We start from the raw sequence: 16,849 nt of genomic DNA, 5'->3' as shown, positions 1-16,849 counted from the left end.
ATACTGTGTTAACCAGGTATCCTTAGTTTAAAGCCCAATAGCAGTTTTTCCTTTAAAAAGCGATTTAACACATTTCATAGCTCTATTAAGTAACTAAGATTATATTGAAAAACACATTTCTAGGATATTTTAGATTCCATGTTTACTTGTACCTTACTAATTGCACTGTACTATTTTATTTTTTATTTTACATGACTCTTATCTTTCATGACTTATATTTAAAAAAAAAACGAACCTCATATTTTCTGTTCCCAGGAGAGAGGAAGGGCTGGATTAGCTCTCCGGATCTGACAGTTTGGCATGCAGGTTGGTGTTCCTCTCTTTCCTTATGAAGGGATCAATAACTAAATTGGCAATATCTAAATTGGCAATGTTAACTTCATACCTTTAGAGCATGCACAGAGTTCTCTATAGCCAAGCTTCAGTACTAACAACACTTAGTGAAATTGCAAGAGGAAGCAACTAACCACAGATGAGCTAGCTCAGATAATAGGGAAAACTCCTGAAGAGACTAAGTCTTCGGCCTGATAAGAGGAGGGAGGACCCAGAACAAGGGTCTGCAGGGACTGACAAGGTATAAGAGTTAGGGGGAACTCCTTTAAATTAATGTAAGCAAACAAGGGCAGGGAATAGAGTTAATGTAAGCAAACAAGGGAATAATGTATTCTGCTAAAGTTTCTTTGACTGGCTGTAAAACCCATCTTCATTATAATGGTACTAAGATCTGCCTTTTTAAAAATACTATAAAAGGCTGTGGTGTTTCTCTCCAAGCGTGTGCCACCCTGCTCTCTCTTGGTGCATGGTGTGGGCATCCAGACTTTTGCTTGGCCAAATAAAACGCTGCTTAGAGAAGTCCCTGCTTGAAGTCTTTTATTTTGTGCTGCTGATTGATTTCAAGTTTTCTGGGTAGCCGTGAACCTTACACTTACATAGTGGTTATTCAGTTTCTTTTGCAGCCCAACAATAGTAACCCTATGCAATTTAATTGAACGTAATTATCCTTGCATTACACATTCATTTTGGGGCTAAGTGGTAATGGACTACATCAATTCTAACAACTTGAATAGCTTAATAAACGCCCCACCTTTACTGACTAAATGCAATAATACAGAAGTCACATGTTGTCAAGATGCAAAGCAGCAATACAAGACCCTTCAAGTAAACCCATTCCTCATGGAGTCTGTTTGCCTAAAATGATTTCAAGTTGTAGTTTCCAGAAAGGCAGTTGTTTAGTCTGTGCAACAGAAAGCATAAAGAATCTTGCGGCTCCTTAGGGTTTGCTCTTCAGACTCCTCCTTTTTCAAATCACACCAAACCCCAAAATACGAAAGGCTCAGCAAAAGCTATTCAAGTGCCTTCTACCCCTTCCCGGAACGTAAGCGCGAGGCTGCTCCGCTCCTCGCCCTTCCACGCGACCGCGAGCGACTCCACTCCCCCGGCTCCCTGGGCCGAGTAGAGCTTTCCAAAAGCGAACCGGAAGCCAGGGGATGCACATGACCCTGCTAGCTTGAAACACCGCCTTCGCTTTCCCCTTCTGTCGCTTTCTCGCGGTCCGAGCCGGAACTGGTAGCCGAAGCCAGGCTTTGCGAGCGTGGGAGGAGTCGCCCGGGGTGGTGTCGTGTCGTGGTGAGTTGGGGAGGGGATTCGGCGCGGCCGAACGGTCCGAGGGTGGGACTGGGGTGACTGAGGCTTGAGGTACAGCAAAGAAGCGGGATGGAGTCCAAGAGGAGTCGAGCCAGCAGAAGGGGAGGGCGGCGCTGTGGGGGGAGGAGAGACGCGGGGCAGCTGCGGGGGGTTCCGAAAGAAGGCGCGTTGCGTGTCTCGGCGGTCTGTTGCCCGAGCTGTCGAGGTTCTGTGACGTCACTCTGATGGACGTGTCGGTGGACTGGAAGATGCCCTTACCGTCAGCTTGGGTGCCTTAACAACTGTCTGAAATGTCAAGGGAAACGCTGCGGGCCTTTCCCAACCTTAACAGGCTCCGCATTTGCTTTTTAAAATCACAAATTGGCAGCTTAAGTCTTTGGGCGGTTCCAAAGTTTTTCCAGTAAAGAAGCTGCAGTATTCCCCGTGGCTTCTTTTATCCCATAGCTGTTCGTTTTGTTATGGAGAGAATCTGTGTGGTCTCTATGTGGTCTGTAGGAGTCGAAATTGACTTGATGGCACGTAAACAATTCTTTTTGTTACTCTGGCAAACCTTAGTGAATCCCTGTTATAAGTGGTTGTTTGGGTGTCTCAGCAGCGAATGGATATTATTTGTGATCCAACTCAGAACCAAGTGGTCCAGTTCTTCCTTTTGTGTGCTATTTTATTTTACATCTTTGGTAGCTTGGCATCTCCACACTTTACTATTCCAAATGGGGTTGGTGCTTCCAGCTTTTGAAGCCTGTTACAATCAGGGAACATTTTGCAGGAACTTTTGATTGAAATGACCTTTTGATTGCTCATGAAATTTGGAAGTAATTTAGGGAAATTAGAAAGTTTCTTTTCTTTTTTTTAACAAAACAGCTTTCCAAAGTCTGGGTATGTATTTGTGAGAATTAATTGATCCTAATATCTATGACAGGACAGTAATTTGTGACAGACCTTGTCTTGCCTATATCCTTCACCTATTTTCTTACATTTCCTATATAGATAAACAAATTTCCAAGGAAACCAGATTTAGTAAGGGGAAGCCTTGCTAGTTTTAGTAAATGCTAGTATGAAATCAGAATTAGTTACCAAGAATGCCATATCATGAAGATTTACAGAATAGTCAGAAAATGTTATCTTTTATCCCTTTTTCTGCAGAAAGTAATTACTACTTTTCTTTGGCTCTGAGACAACATAGTTCATTACCATTATTTTTGCTTTCAGCAAAATCTTGTATACTTCTGCCCTGATTATTCAGAAAATAAAAATATCTCATGTGACTAAGTAGAAAGATACTAATCCCTGTTTATAAGCATTCTTCATAAAATGTGATTGGTATTATTTTATTTGAGAAATAAAATTATTTTAGTGGAATAAAATGTATTTTACATATGCCTTTTTAGATAAGATTGCTGTACTAATAATATAGCTAGAATAACTGACTGCACCCCATCCTCCTTATGCTGGTTTTTGACCGTAATAAAGATTTGATTGAATATAGCTAGAATGCATGTTTTTGCCCTATGGAATCAACAGTCATAATTTTGATACTAGGGAAACAGCAGAGGAAGAGATGGGAAGTGGAAGTGTAAGAACAATATACAGGTAGACCCCAGTTTAAGAACGAGTTCCATTCCCAAGGCCTGTCCTTAAGCTGAATTTGTATGTAAGCCAGAAAACTATTATTGTATAACACTGTATAAGTAGTATTGTATAATTAACTTGAACCATTGTGTATTTAACTTGAATTTTGCTACAGTAAGCTCTGTTCTTAACTATGGATCATCCTTAAACTGGGCGTTCTTAACCTGGGGACTTACCTGTACAATTAAATCAATTACCATTATTTTTTAATCTTTACCATTGCCATTTTATAATTTTTGTACCAATGTATTGTTTGATGCTATACAGATTACTCCTTGCCTACACTGTCCTGAAAACAAATGACTGCTCCAAGTGTAGTAAGACTGGGAATAAAAAGTGCAGAAGTGGAGAAGGTCCAAGAAAGGTGATATCTGAAGCCAGGGGAAGAGATTCTTGGCAATTAGGAGCTGAAGGTTGAAATAAATAGTGTGGTAGTAGTGGGGATTGTTAGCATACAGAATCCAGATATCTAGCTTTCTAGCTTCCAGTCTCTCATATAATATACACATACCCACACACATATATACAGTGGTGTTAAAAGTTTGTGATCCCCTTCCTTTTGAATTTTCAATATTTCTGCAGAAATATGACCTTAAACATGATCTGTTCTCCACACAAGTCCTAAAACTAGATAATTTGTTTAAATGGATTCTCTTTATCAAGTTTTAGGATTGTGTGGCGAACAGATAATGTTTTAAGTCATATTATGCAGAAATATTGAACATTCAAAAAGGTTCACAAACTTTTAAGCACCATTGTACATACGTACATGCACATATACTGTACTATAATGTCTAGTGTGCTGGTGATTTATGGGGAATACCTGGGTTCAAATGCCTACTCATGGATTTCAGGAGACCTTAATTCAATCAATTCACCTGACTTCATCAATTCATGCAGTAAACCATGTTATAGCTAGGTTCATGCAAGATGCTGTGCCATGAGCTATGGTATAGAAATGACAATGACTGAATCAGAACAATATGCCAACCCACACAAGCCATAGTATGACTTGACTCACACAATATACTAAACCATCCTAAGTGGTTAATGTGAATGTACATGCCATCATCTTACTCTCGTCTTGGACATCTCCATAACCATGGTCATTGAGTCTTTCATGTTGTATGAACTTGAAGCTGCCACCTTTAACTTTCCATTAACTGCAAGTTAAGGTTTTAACTTATAGCTCTCTTCATCTGTCTATTCCAGATTTGCACTTAGAAGATTTTAATTAAGAAGCCGAGCAAGGCAAGTTTAAGATGATGGTGGTTTTGTCCACGTTGACCCACCCTAAGTGATTACGTGTGCTGTGGGAAATGCTGTATGTCAACCTAGTTGCTAATAGCCAGGTCAGGTTTATTGAGAGGACAGAATGTAATTAGGAAAGAATATAAAGAGTTGATTTATTCAAGCCTTTATGGGTCAGAGAGTCACAGAAGCTTTATTTCAGTCATTGACCAATAAAACTACATTCTATAAAACAAACAAAGCACAATTATCCCATAACATCAATGATTGTTAGTAACCATTTGTGGGCAAAGCTTACACATAATGTAGCAGAATTTGCTACTTTTAGGGAAAAGCCTTTGTGTATCACTGTGTTTATTTTTTAAAAGATTTATACCTTGCCTTTCCATCAAAAAGGCTTTAAGAATTTTCATGCAAATTATTTTGAAGTTATTATGAATGAACTATGAACATGAATTAAAGCAATTAAATTAAAAATGGATGAACTAGTTGAAGTATAACAGTGGAAGATTTAAAAAAAAAACTAAATTAGCAAGATTACAATGTATGTAATGTCTTAATTGTCATGAGTCACGAGTCAGAGTCCATATTTGTCTCTGGGCACTATATTTCATAACAGGGATGGCACTTAAGTGAAAAACTGATCAATGATAGAAACAGGAAGGGATCCTGGAGGACTTTCATAAAGAAGATGATGATTTTCATGTGAGATACTTTATGAGATTAGCCTAGTTCAGACTTAATAATAGATAGTTGTTTATTATTATTTTCCTGAATCTTGGGCTTTTAAATTCCCTGTCCCCTTTTCTCCAGCAGGCCACAAGGAAGAGATCAGAAACTTATAATTTCTGTTAAACATAGTTTAGCAAGGGAACCCTAATCTTCCTTAAGTATAATTAAAGCTAAACTGCTTTATAAACTAAGGTTGAAGTTAGTTTGTTTCAACTTCCATAGTTAAGACCAAGTATACTGGGTTTTGTTTAAAGATAATATTTAACTTTTAAAATAAGTGAAAGCTTTTAAATGTCTCCTGGAATCTCTGCTTGAGAAGGTGAAAAGGAGGCTGCTGCTGTGCATTTCTATAATGATGAACTGAATTTAGTGACTGGAGTAGATTATTCAATTTACAGTGGCCTGCCTGACTTACTCTAGAGATACGTTTGTTATTCACAGATAGTTTAAATGTCTTCAGAAGACAAAGAATCTCAGGAGGATGAACTTCTTGCTTTGGCAAGTATTTATGATGAAGATGAATTCAAGAGAGCACAGAATGTACAAGGAGGAGAAACTCGAATCTCTGTGGATATGCCTCAGAATTTCAGAATATCTGTGAGTGGTAAGTCCAACTCCTTTTTGGATTCTAATATTCTTGAAAGGTATGTGTAGTACAATACTGCCAAGTATGGAACAGTTATGTTAGCCACCCTGAAATGTAAGGATTGTTTCATATGGTGCTTCAGTGTATATGTTCCAGAGTTATACCTTTGAATATATGCATACACACACAAGGCAGGAATTCACGCTTGGTGCACACTTTGGTCAGTTTCATATTGTAAACCAAACAGTAATGCTATATAGGGCAATACAGGAATAACATGACTAGAAGAAAGTATTTCCAACTCCACATCTGTACCCAAGTGCTCTTAATTACCCTCTCTTATCCTAACAAGAAATGGTTCTGAGAAATGGTTTTTAAACTAACAAGTTCTGTGGCCTGAAAAAGTTTGAAACCCTCTGGCTTAGTGCATCCTGATTATATATTAGTATACTATATAGACCTGCTAGATGGTGGAATTCAGATAATTATTTGAATGGGAACAGCAACTTCCCAGTGAATATTTGCTTAGAAAAAGCCTCTGTTTGATTGAAATGCAGGTAGTCCTCACTTAATTACCATTCGTTTAATGATGGTCCGAAGTTACAATGGCCTTGGAAAACGTGCTTTATGACTTGTACTCACACTTATGATCATTGCAAACCATCAGATCGCCCCCGTGATCATGTAATCACATTTCGGATGGTTGGCAACTGGCTCGCATTTACCACTGGTTGAAGCATCCTGTGGTCACATGATCAAATTTGTGACCTTTTTTGCTGGTTTCTGGCAAAAAAGTCCATTGGGGAAGCTGGATTCGCTTAATGACCACATGATTAACTTAATGACCAAGGTGGTTTGCTTTACGACCATTGTAAAAATGGTCGTAAAAATCAGATCTGATCGCGTGGTGACTCACTTAACAACTGCCCCACTTAACGCTCAATTTTCCAGTCCCTATTGCAGTTGTTAAATGAGGACTACCTGTATGCAGTTTGTTCATCAGTCTGTTTTAAATATCATCATCATCAGTCTGTTCATACAGTCTGTTCATACAGTCATCATCAGTCTGTTCATACCTCACAAGGCAAAAGAATGAACCTAAAAGCATAATTGAGTTGATTGTTTTATGATGAAAGATTGGGAGAATTAGACCGGAATTTCCATCGCCAAGCAATGTGGTTGTAAAGTGTGATGTCATGTGACTGCATCACTTAGCGATGGCAATCCTGGCATTCCCTGTTGCTGTTGTTAAGTGAGGATCATGGGTCGTTAAGCGAGTCCAAGGCAGTTTGCAAGCAGGCAGGCAGTCAGGTAAGGCTCAAGCACAGTGGGGCCTGGGGTGGCTGTTGCAGGGTAGGAGGTGTGTGTGTGGCCCGTGTGAGCATTGCGGGGCCAGGGGTGGCTGCTGCCAGGCAGGGGAGGATGCAGGCAACTTACTGGAATGACTTGCGAACTTCCCTTGATATGCTTAATATGCCTTGTGTGAGATGGAGGAAGCTAGATCCTTTTCTGCTGCATGACAGTTGTGGTGAACCTGTTTCCATGACTGGTATGAAAGTGATTGAAGACTAACCTGAACCCAAACCCAGATGGCTCTGTGTTAGACAAAGGGATGGCAGCCCATGGCCATCCAGATGTTGCTGAACATCTCCCATGAGCCCTAGTCTATATGGTCAGTGTTGAAAAAGCAGATGGGGGTAGCAGTCTAACTATATGTAGAGTGGCACATTTACTCAATATATCTAAATTCAAGCAACATTTGAAGAAATTGTAACAAATATTTCAAATGAAAGGAAGCTTTATGGAAATAATATTAAACCATTAAATTAAGTAGCATGACTTGGAAATTGCATTATTAGGTTTATTTTGTTTCAGGCAACCTCACGGAGACTCTTCAGAACAGCAAGCTTGAATGCACAGTTTGCTTTTTACCTCCGGTAGTGCTGAATTTTGAATTCCCAGCAGACTATCCATCAACTTCCCCGCCTCTGTTCACTCTCAGTTGCAAGTGGCTGTCTCGAGCTCAGGTTTGGCATAGATCTTTCAGACAACATGTAATTCATATAGTCCACCAAGATGATAAGGCACATATTTTTAAAATGATTGATTGGTGGTCTTGTTGCAGCCATAGTAAGACTGCTAAAAAGAAGCATTGTGATTAAAATCCAGATTAGTTAGGGAAAATAATATGCATGTTAAACCTTCTCATGAATCTGTTTTTAATTGTATTATAAAGTAAAAAATTGTGACTTGAAAACCTTCTTAATCATCATTATTATGGTATGGTATATTCATTTGGAAATTGTGCTGTAAGTAATTTTTGGAGTTGTGTTTTATCTCTACATGTATAGCAACCCATAATGTTGTTCAGATAACTTTACACGGGGCTTGAAACATGGATGCAGTACTATTAAAATACTGTTTCTTTTCATGAAGTCTTGTTTTCTTTAAAGATATAGTAAGATTGTCCTAAGATTTGTGGAAAACAATGTTCTTCATTAATTGTTCTTTCCCCTCCCCTCCCCTCCCCTCCCCCCTTCCCTCCAGCTTACTGCTCTTTGCAAGCACCTAGATAACTTATGGGAAGAAAACAGAGGTTCTGTAGTCTTGTTTGCCTGGATGCAATTTCTCAAAGAAGATACACTTGCCTATCTGAATATCACCTCCCCGCTTGAACCAGAGATAACTGAACAAGAAAAACAGCCAAAACAGCCAAAGAAAGAGGATGGTTGCTATGACATTGGAGATGCTGCACCAGCACAGAGAGAACCCTTTGATGCAAGAGCTATACAGGATGTTGAGTCTTTGTCAAGCCTGATTAAAGAAATTTTGGACTTTGATCAGTCCCAAAAAGAAAAGGGCTTCAACTGTAAAATGTTCATGTGTAATATCTGTTTTTCTATAAAACAGGGAAGTGAATGTATGTACTTTAAAGACTGCAGGCATGTGTACTGCAAGATTTGCTTAAAGAACTACTTTGAAATTCAGATCAAAGATGGACAGGTCCATTGCCTGAATTGTCCAGAACCTGAGTGCCCATCTATTGCCACTCCTGGGCAGGTAAAAAGAAAGACAGTTATGGTTCAGGCATGGTATGAATCCAGCCTTATCACTGGAGCATAAAAATAGGTGGGCATTCTCCAGAAAGGAAAGCTAGTACTTAAGACATACTGAAGTCCAATTATAATGACTATTTATCTATATTATTAAAATTACTCTGGCAGCTAATAAATACTTAGGAGATGACCACTTGCAAAAGAATTGGTATCCCAAAGAGCTAGGACAGTGGCTTTGGTAATTGCCTAATTTATAAAAATAGAAAGGTGTGGAGGTTGGTTGTTCTGCATTATACAAAGGCTTATTATTTTCTGGATTAACTTTAATTTGTAGATTAACTTTTCAGTAACTTTAGAACTTTGGTCTAAGATCAGAGTTAAATACAGGTTTCTATGCTCTGTAATGAACTGCTGAGTAAGTGGCCCTAATTTAGTGCAGTAATATTCTGCAGTCTGTTCTAAATCTTTGAAGTCATTTGGATTGTTATTAACCAGGTTTCTTTGAATATTTTGGAAACTTAGAAATATGCAGTGTTGAGCACTGATTATAAGAAAGTAGTCAATTCCATTTTTAATATGAACTGAGAATAAATGCTACAGCTTCTGCAGTAAGGCAGTAGGTCTAACTAGAGCTCACTTGATTAGTATCTTTTGTGCTCTCTCTTCTGTCAGATTATTTTTGCAAATATAGTACACGGCAAATCTTGCTAGGGTACGTCAGAATCCCCTAACACATTTCATCACTTGCTTTTCAGGTGAAAGAGCTGGTGGAAGAGAAGCTATTTGCACTTTATGATCGCCTGCTGCTTCAGTCGAGTTTGGATTTGATGGCAGATGTAGTCTATTGCCCACGCCCATGCTGCCAAACTCCAGTGATGCAGGAACCTTGTTGCACAATGGGCATCTGTTCAAGGTGTAATTATGCATTCTGTACTTTGTGTAAGATGACCTATCACGGTGTTTCCCCATGTAAAGTCACTGCAGGTGAGTTGAACATAAAAGACCTTGCATTTTGTGCTCTCTGAGTATTAATACTTTATATGAGAGCTAGTGTAGTGTTGGACAGTAAGGTCTTAAAATGTTGGACTGGCATCAAAGAGTCCCAGGTTCTCTTCAGCCATGGAAATTCACTCACTGGGTGACTTTAGTTCATTCACTCTCACTCCAAGCTTTCTCCAGGGTTCTTCTTGTGGGGAGAAAGAGGAAGAAGGAGCACTATATATGCCACCTTGAGATCCTGAATGAAATATGGGGTATAAATCTAGTTAATTTAAAAAAAACCCTAAACTATTGTAATGTGATTTTTGGTGTGGGAATCTCTTCAATAATATTCTCATAGAATGATGGTGAGTGGTGCAGGTGGCCCTCCATTATTTCTTGTAATCCCAAGAGCTTTCCTAGATCACATTGATGAAATGTTGTGGCACAGTTTTTCCTGCTGTTTTGTTTGTTTAAAAAAGAAGGAGGTGAGTATCTTAATTCTCTGGGACATTTAAGACATCCCAATTCAGAAAAGTATAGGCTAATTTTTCTTAAATTGTTTTGGAAGATATAAAGGAAAAAGATGCTTTAAGTCTCTTAAGTAGCTTTAGATTCTTCAGGAGCTTAATTTGATCATTAATCTACCCCCCCCCCCAAATCAGGCCAAACATGTTCATTCTAACCAGTCTGATTTCATAATTGGGTCACCATCTATGCCCCTTGAAGAAAACTGTATTTAACATTTTAAAATTCAGCAACTGGCCACCAAAAATTGGCCAGCTGTCAGAATTGAAATTTTTGAAGAGTATCCTCTTATATATAATTTGTTCTCAGCATTTCTGTTCTCTTTCTGTTTCTTTGCCTCTTCAGTTGAGTAGGGAGTATAGAAAGTCTTACTGAGTAAAAGGTATTGAAGTAGATAGGTCTGATATCCTCTTGTAAGAGCATTTTTGCATGAAGTGAATTAATACCTATTAATTAAGATACTTTTTGATACTCAGTATTTCTTAAAAATATTCCATATCACTACGTTATTACTCTTATTATTTATTGATATGCATAAGACAAGTGTGGAAAACTGGTAATGACCCTTTTTTGTGAAACAGAAGTAAACTTGTCTGATATTTTTGTGCGACTTCATGCAGTTTTCTGTTCTTAATGCAGAGAAGCTAGCAGATTTACGCAATGAATACCTTGAAGCAGATGAGGCCACAAAACGGTTTTTGGAGCAACGCTATGGGAAAAGAGTTATTCAAAAGGCTTTAGAGGAGATGGAAAGTAGAGAATGGCTAGAAAAGAATTCCAAATCATGTCCCTGCTGTGGAACTCCTATTGAGGTGAGATCATAGCAAAGGAGAAAGATGTGAGTGAAAGATATTTGTTCTGGCAACTCAAAAGATGTTAGTTTAGTCATGAGCAAGAATTTTGATTCACCTTTGAATTCCTATGGACAGCCCTCTTTCAGAATATCAGTCTCAGTCCAATCCTGACTACAGGCTGGGATCATCTCCACAAGCTAGTTTTTGGTAGTGCTGGGAATGACTGGGGTTTTTCATTGCCCTTTCCTGTAGTGAAGATCTATAAGTAAGAAGATTGTTTCTCAACATCTAGAAATGCCTGTCTTAAACTGAAACAAAAATACTAAGAATGTATTGTTGTCCTAGACTGGCTGCTATATAACTGGCAGTAGAACTATGGAAAAATGTTAACTAATGAGACTGAGAGGAACTGAAATATATGTTTAATTGTCACAGTGACCATTTATGAAGCAGTTTTATTAGTACATAAAACATAATCCTGAAGGGAGTTAAAACCCACTTTTTCAATTTAGTTTTCTCAGTTCATTCCATAGGTTATATAGTTTTGAACTTATTTTATGTTTTAATTTAATAAAATTGCTTTTTCCTTGGTTTAAAAGCGGCCACTTTAAAAGTTGGAAAAAGTTTCCTGAGAATGTTCTCATATTGTTTTTCAAATACTGCTCTTTCTGATGTAAATAAATCTGACATCTATTTATATTTATATATATATACAACGCAATATATCCTTCCTTCCTTCCTTCCTTCCTTCCTTCCTTCCTTCCTTCCTTCCTTCCTTCCTTCCTTCCTTCCTCCCTCCCTCCCTCCCTCCCTCCCTCCCTTTTTTGGGGGGGTTTGTTTTCTCTTTTTTAAAAAAATGATTAATACAAATGATAAAAAATAAAAATATCTGACATTTATTGCACAGTAGATGCTGAACTGCTTGTCCTAATGTAAAACGCAGAGTGGCATTGCGGTAGATGCCGGCATGAATTATTTTGAAAGTAGAGAGGCTGAATGAATCATTGATATTGTATTTGATATTAGTATCTTCTGTAATGTTGACTAGATACAAGAACAGAATTGGCATCAGGGTTAGTGGATGAACATTTGGGGGGTGTCTCTAAGCCCTTCGTTCAACTCCTAGTGGAGTTTCCCAAGTGCCTCCTGCAAGTCTAGAGCATAAAATAATTCCAGTGCAAGAGGGACAGTAGCTAAGAAAACTGTTCATGTAAATGTTGATAAGTCACGGAACACATGGAGCACACCAGTGGCAGCACCACTGATATGAAGTTTCAGGTTCTTCTCCTACCTAAAGGTCATCATCTATAAGGACATAATTATTAGAATCAGGTTCCTTGTGATAATAATGAAGTATCCAAGCCATGGAGTGCTGTGGATTGTGTTTTTTGCATTTTGGTTAATAGATAGGAGATGCTTAGACATTCCTGGATCTCTTGATCAAGATTTGTTCCTGCACATCCATAAGCTCCTCTATCAGTTTATGTAACTTCAGCTGATATGCCTTCCTAGGGACTAAGGACAGAGGACTGTTGACAATGAAGGATTTTTTTTAAGGATTGTTTCTGAGGCTCAGCTTGGGTAATGTGATGAAGCACTGCATATAAAAATCCAATCTAGTGCTTGAGCTATTTAGAGAAGCAGGCAGAATTCTCTTTCCTGTAGTAGTCAGACAGTATTTGCTACTGCAGGGTTTCATTAGTTAATGTAGTGTTAGGAATACCGAATTGTAGATAGTGCAAGGGAATAGCCTTTAGATCTTTTGTCTTTTAGCAAGTACAATATATCTGTAATGCAGATTTCATGTCAAATTGTCTTTTTTTCCCCCTTCTCCTTTGTCAGAAATTAGATGGCTGTAACAAGATGACATGTACTGCTTGCATGCAGTATTTCTGTTGGCTTTGTATGGGTTCTTTATCAAGGGCAAATCCATACCGGCACTTTAATGATCCAGCCTCACCATGCTTTAACCGGTAGGTAACCTTTCATGCTACTGAAAGAAAAAGTGTAGTTTCAGTATTGGTGTGATTTACATGGGTTAACCAGATTGCACTCTAGAAGACTTTGGGACCTCTTACTACAAAATAAGCAAAACAGTAGGTCAGTGTTTTTCAAACTTAGCAACTTTAAGATGTGTGAACTTCTTTTTTTTTAATAATAATTTTATTGAAGTTTAAAAATACAAAGATAAAAAACTAATACAAATTAAGAAAAAGATAAAAAAGAAGAAAAAATAAAAAGTGCAGAGAGAAGGGGGAAAAAAAGGGGGAGGAAAAAAAGATACATGAGGAAATGACTTCCCCCTTCATCAAGGGAAGTACAAACAATTTCAGTAACTTACACCTTCTCTAACATTTCAACCAAAAATCTCTTCGTCCTATATCTCATCTTTTATCTATTATAATAACGTCTTATCATTCACTCTTTTGATTTATTATTTGTGTGTCCCTGTTAGCTATTAAAACATCAGCCAGTTTCATTTGTAAGTCCTGTGTAGCATCTTTGTCAATATCTTTCTTGTATCCTGTCAGTTTTAAATCCATATCAAAAACAGCCTGATTCTTGGTTGTATCCTCTTTTAAACCCATTTTTATAGTAGCAGTCAAACTTAAGAGAAAGTTCTGAGTACACTGTTGCCAAATATTCTTGAATTCTTCCAGAGTTAAAATACTTTTCTCCATTCTGTATTGGTCGGTCTTCTCCTTTAATTATAATCTTTAGTTCTTTCTGGTTGCTTCTAGTAACCAGCCTTCAAGGTCTCCTCTTATCATGTTTTTCTCTAGTCCACATTTTCTCATGTTGTGAAAGTTTTCTTACACTTAACTTCAAGGTCTTCATGTATTTTAAAAAGGATTTTAAACAAACGACAAGGATTCTTTTAATTAGTTTCAAAATCTTATTTCCAGTCAATCTAGCCTCTTGGTCTGTTTATAACTTTCCAAAATCAACATTTTAATCACCCTTTTGCTGCTTATTTCCAAATATTTTTTTCTTTAAGTTCTTAAACTTACATGAAACTTCTTTTGTTGAGGACTGAAGGAGAATCACCCAGTGAAATGAAACTTGTCCTTCTGAAGGTTCGTAGTATCCAAAAAGCAATTTACAAGCCATTTCCAGAAGTGATTAAGAGAGGAAGTGGGCAAACCCAGTGTCCCTTTGAAGGCTCTGAACTGCGACTTGGGCAAAGCCAACTCTCCCAGCTCCCAGAGCTCTAAAACCCACTGGAGACTGCTGTTTTACAGTCTCATCATGGGGAGCATCTGTATGGAGCCTTATGGGCAATCCCAGGTCCAGGAAGGAGTTTTGAGGTGCCGATCTGTTCACCAATTCCTCATTCTGCTGCAGTTGTTGGCTCTGCTAAAAGCAAAGCCATCTTCAGTTCACTATTGCCTCTCTGGAAGTCAAGATGTGTGGAAATCCACACATCTTAAAAGTTGCCAAGTTTGATAAATACTGCAGTAGGTTAATAAACTGAATGCTATTAAGTCTGGAGCTTATTGTACATTCTGGTTAAAGTGTTTGCTGGGCTATTGTGTATATCACAAAAACTTTCGAGATGTGCATGGAGCTCCCTTTTATCAGCAAGAGGCTATGACAATGAAAAGTTCAAAATCATTAAAACTATTTTGACTGGTTTGAAATTTGATATAGGACTTGTTATTGAAAAATAGTATATTAATCAAGACTGGATTCACACATTATACTAATCTATAATGTGATTTGCTTGGCTATACTTACTTAAACACAGCTAACTTAACCATGATTAAACCATGGCTTAGCTTAATGCAGAATAAAATATACTTTCATTAGCATCACAACAGATTTTCTAGCAAAATTTAATATTTAATTTTAAATACTAGTACTGCAATGTTTAAACTTGTGCCAAAAGCAGAAGCAGATCCCAAATTCCATAGCTTTAGTAAGCTGGCTAAATCAAAATGTCAGAAAATAGTTTGGAAAATGTTGAGTTCCGCACAGGAATTTCCATAGGGGCTGTCAACAACATCACAATGGTGCCACCAGGCACTTAGAGCCCTATACTTTTTTAACATGTGTTGTTGCATGCATCACACACATACACACATGTAAAAAGCAGCAGAGCATTGATCATTCAGTCACATCTTCCATTTCAATGTTGTTGACAGCTCTGCGAACACCCCTGGGTCCTTAGAATTCTTTATCTGCATAAGTAGTGCACAAAATAGGAAATGGGCAGAAAAGAAAGAGAAGTGTGGGCTGATACTGAATTCATGAATGTGGGAGGATATGGCAGATGTTTACATTAACTACTGCTAGAAACTGTGATTATTCCAATTTGCCCTAGAGCTGTAAATTAGCTCTCTTTATGATTACATTTTGCATTATGTCAGAAGTAGGAAAAATGCAATGCAAAAGATATCCAATATCAGTGCTTACTAGAAAATAACAATAAAAAGTATATTGTACATATTTAACTTTAAAAGAGAACCATTGTTTTCAGAAAGAGGAAGTCCAAAAGTGTCCCTGCTGTTACAAACAATAAAAGTATACTAAGTGTCTGTAGAAGTACTGGTCATGCCTTGAGAAGTCAGTTTTTCCATGGGACCACTACTCCAGATCATTTAATGTTACCATTTTTTGGATAAGTCATTGCCTGGGTACTAGTAAGATTATTGTTATCTTTACTGAAAGCGGAGAGGAGCACTGTTGTTTTTTTTTTTAACACATTCAGTAGTAATTTCTGATGTTACAAATAAAGTAACATTGCAAAACTGCTTAGTTGTGAAGAAATCCAGTTTTGAAAACGAACTTTCTTCGTTTTGCTATGTGATTCTGCTACTCTTTTGGATGGAGGCTCTCAACAGAAATATATGCATGAGTTGTTACCATGTTGGTAAAATATTTTCTTGTTTATAACTCAATTTTCTTGTCTTTCAGGCTATTTCAGACTATGCAAAATGATCATTACTTCTGGGATGAGGATGATTAGCCTCTAGCCAGTATCAAAAGCTAAAGAAATGAATGAAGCTGTATCATGCATGCTCAAGATACTTTTGATTGTTGATTATCAGAGTATCTAGAAAACTGCTTTTGTTTGTTGCCACTAATTTCATGGGTGTGATGTAAGATCTTTTAATTTTCAAGAGCACTGAACATTAGCACATTAAAATTTCACCATGTGCTTCTCTTTTAGCTAGCACCGTTATCACTAAAACTGATCCAAGAACAGTAGAAAGCAGTGGAATATAACCAATTTGTTTGTTATCCTTGTCCAGGGAGCAAAGTGTATAGTAAAACATGTGATTTCTTCAGATCCAGAAATTTTTAACTCTTTGTCCTGCTAGCATGGATAAGATGCTGCCTGAGATTCTCTTAGGCACTGATTGTTATGACATGGATGGAGAATGGAGTTTAAAGGGTGAGATTCAATGAAAGAGATGATGGTAGGTTCAAATAAAAGGTCTGTACTTTGAAGTTTCTATAGTACCCTATCTTATTTGTGGACAAATTACTGGTCTTCTGGCCTTGCTAGTTTGTCTGAGAAATAGATAAGTGCAAATGGCTGCCTTTAGCCATAACAGTCATTTTGTATCCATCCTTCAGTTTCCACAAAATAGTACTGTTGGCAGGTCAGTCCGTGAAAGAACTCATTATTTGATCATCTCTCTGAT

The 16,849-nt window shown here is 37.7% G+C and overlaps 1 protein-coding gene across 4 annotated transcripts; it reads left to right on the top strand.

Annotated features, from left to right (window-relative positions):
- Positions 1–1,485: 1,485 nt before the first annotated feature.
- On the top strand, positions 1,486–16,652 carry RNF14 (ring finger protein 14). 4 transcript variants are annotated; one of them, XM_025166892.2, is made up of 9 exons: positions 1,558–1,626; positions 4,486–4,524; positions 5,698–5,860; positions 7,718–7,869; positions 8,390–8,902; positions 9,654–9,882; positions 11,044–11,216; positions 13,041–13,171; positions 16,116–16,652. In XM_025166892.2, exons 3-9 carry the CDS (start codon positions 5,707–5,709, stop codon positions 16,165–16,167), a joined length of 1,404 nt encoding a protein of 467 aa, XP_025022660.1. In that variant the 5' UTR covers positions 1,558–1,626; positions 4,486–4,524; positions 5,698–5,706; the 3' UTR covers positions 16,168–16,652. The 4 variants fall into 4 exon arrangements, with proteins under 4 accessions (XP_007428680.1, XP_025022660.1, XP_087989841.1 ...); XM_007428618.4 differs by lacking the exon at positions 4,486–4,524 and having other exon boundaries at positions 1,486–1,626; XM_088133715.1 differs by lacking the exons at positions 1,558–1,626; positions 4,486–4,524 and adding an exon at positions 1,653–1,695.
- Positions 16,653–16,849: the final 197 nt, after the last annotated feature.

The sequence above is a fragment of the Python bivittatus genome, unplaced genomic scaffold, assembly GCF_059951505.1.
Source record: "Python bivittatus isolate LINGU-HERP-01145 unplaced genomic scaffold, Pbiv_v1 ctg000080_np1212, whole genome shotgun sequence".
NCBI classification, from domain to species: domain Eukaryota; kingdom Metazoa; phylum Chordata; class Lepidosauria; order Squamata; family Pythonidae; genus Python; species Python bivittatus.
The sequence above is the reverse complement of the archived record's forward strand: the minus strand, read 5'-3'. Positions and strand labels throughout refer to the sequence as shown.

What these genes read in the sequence shown, in the direction of transcription:
- RNF14 (XM_007428618.4), top strand. Translation starts at nt 5,707, where the DNA reads ATGTCTTCAGAAGACAAAGAATCTCAGGAGGATGAACTTCTTGCTTTG. An exon ending in AGTGGCTGTCTCGAGCTCAG is followed by an intron (nt 7,870 to 8,389) that starts GTTTGGCATAGA and finishes CCTTCCCTCCAG; the next exon opens with CTTACTGCTCTTTGCAAGCA. An exon ending in GCCTCACCATGCTTTAACCG is followed by an intron (nt 13,172 to 16,115) that starts GTAGGTAACCTT and finishes CTTGTCTTTCAG; the next exon opens with GCTATTTCAGACTATGCAAA.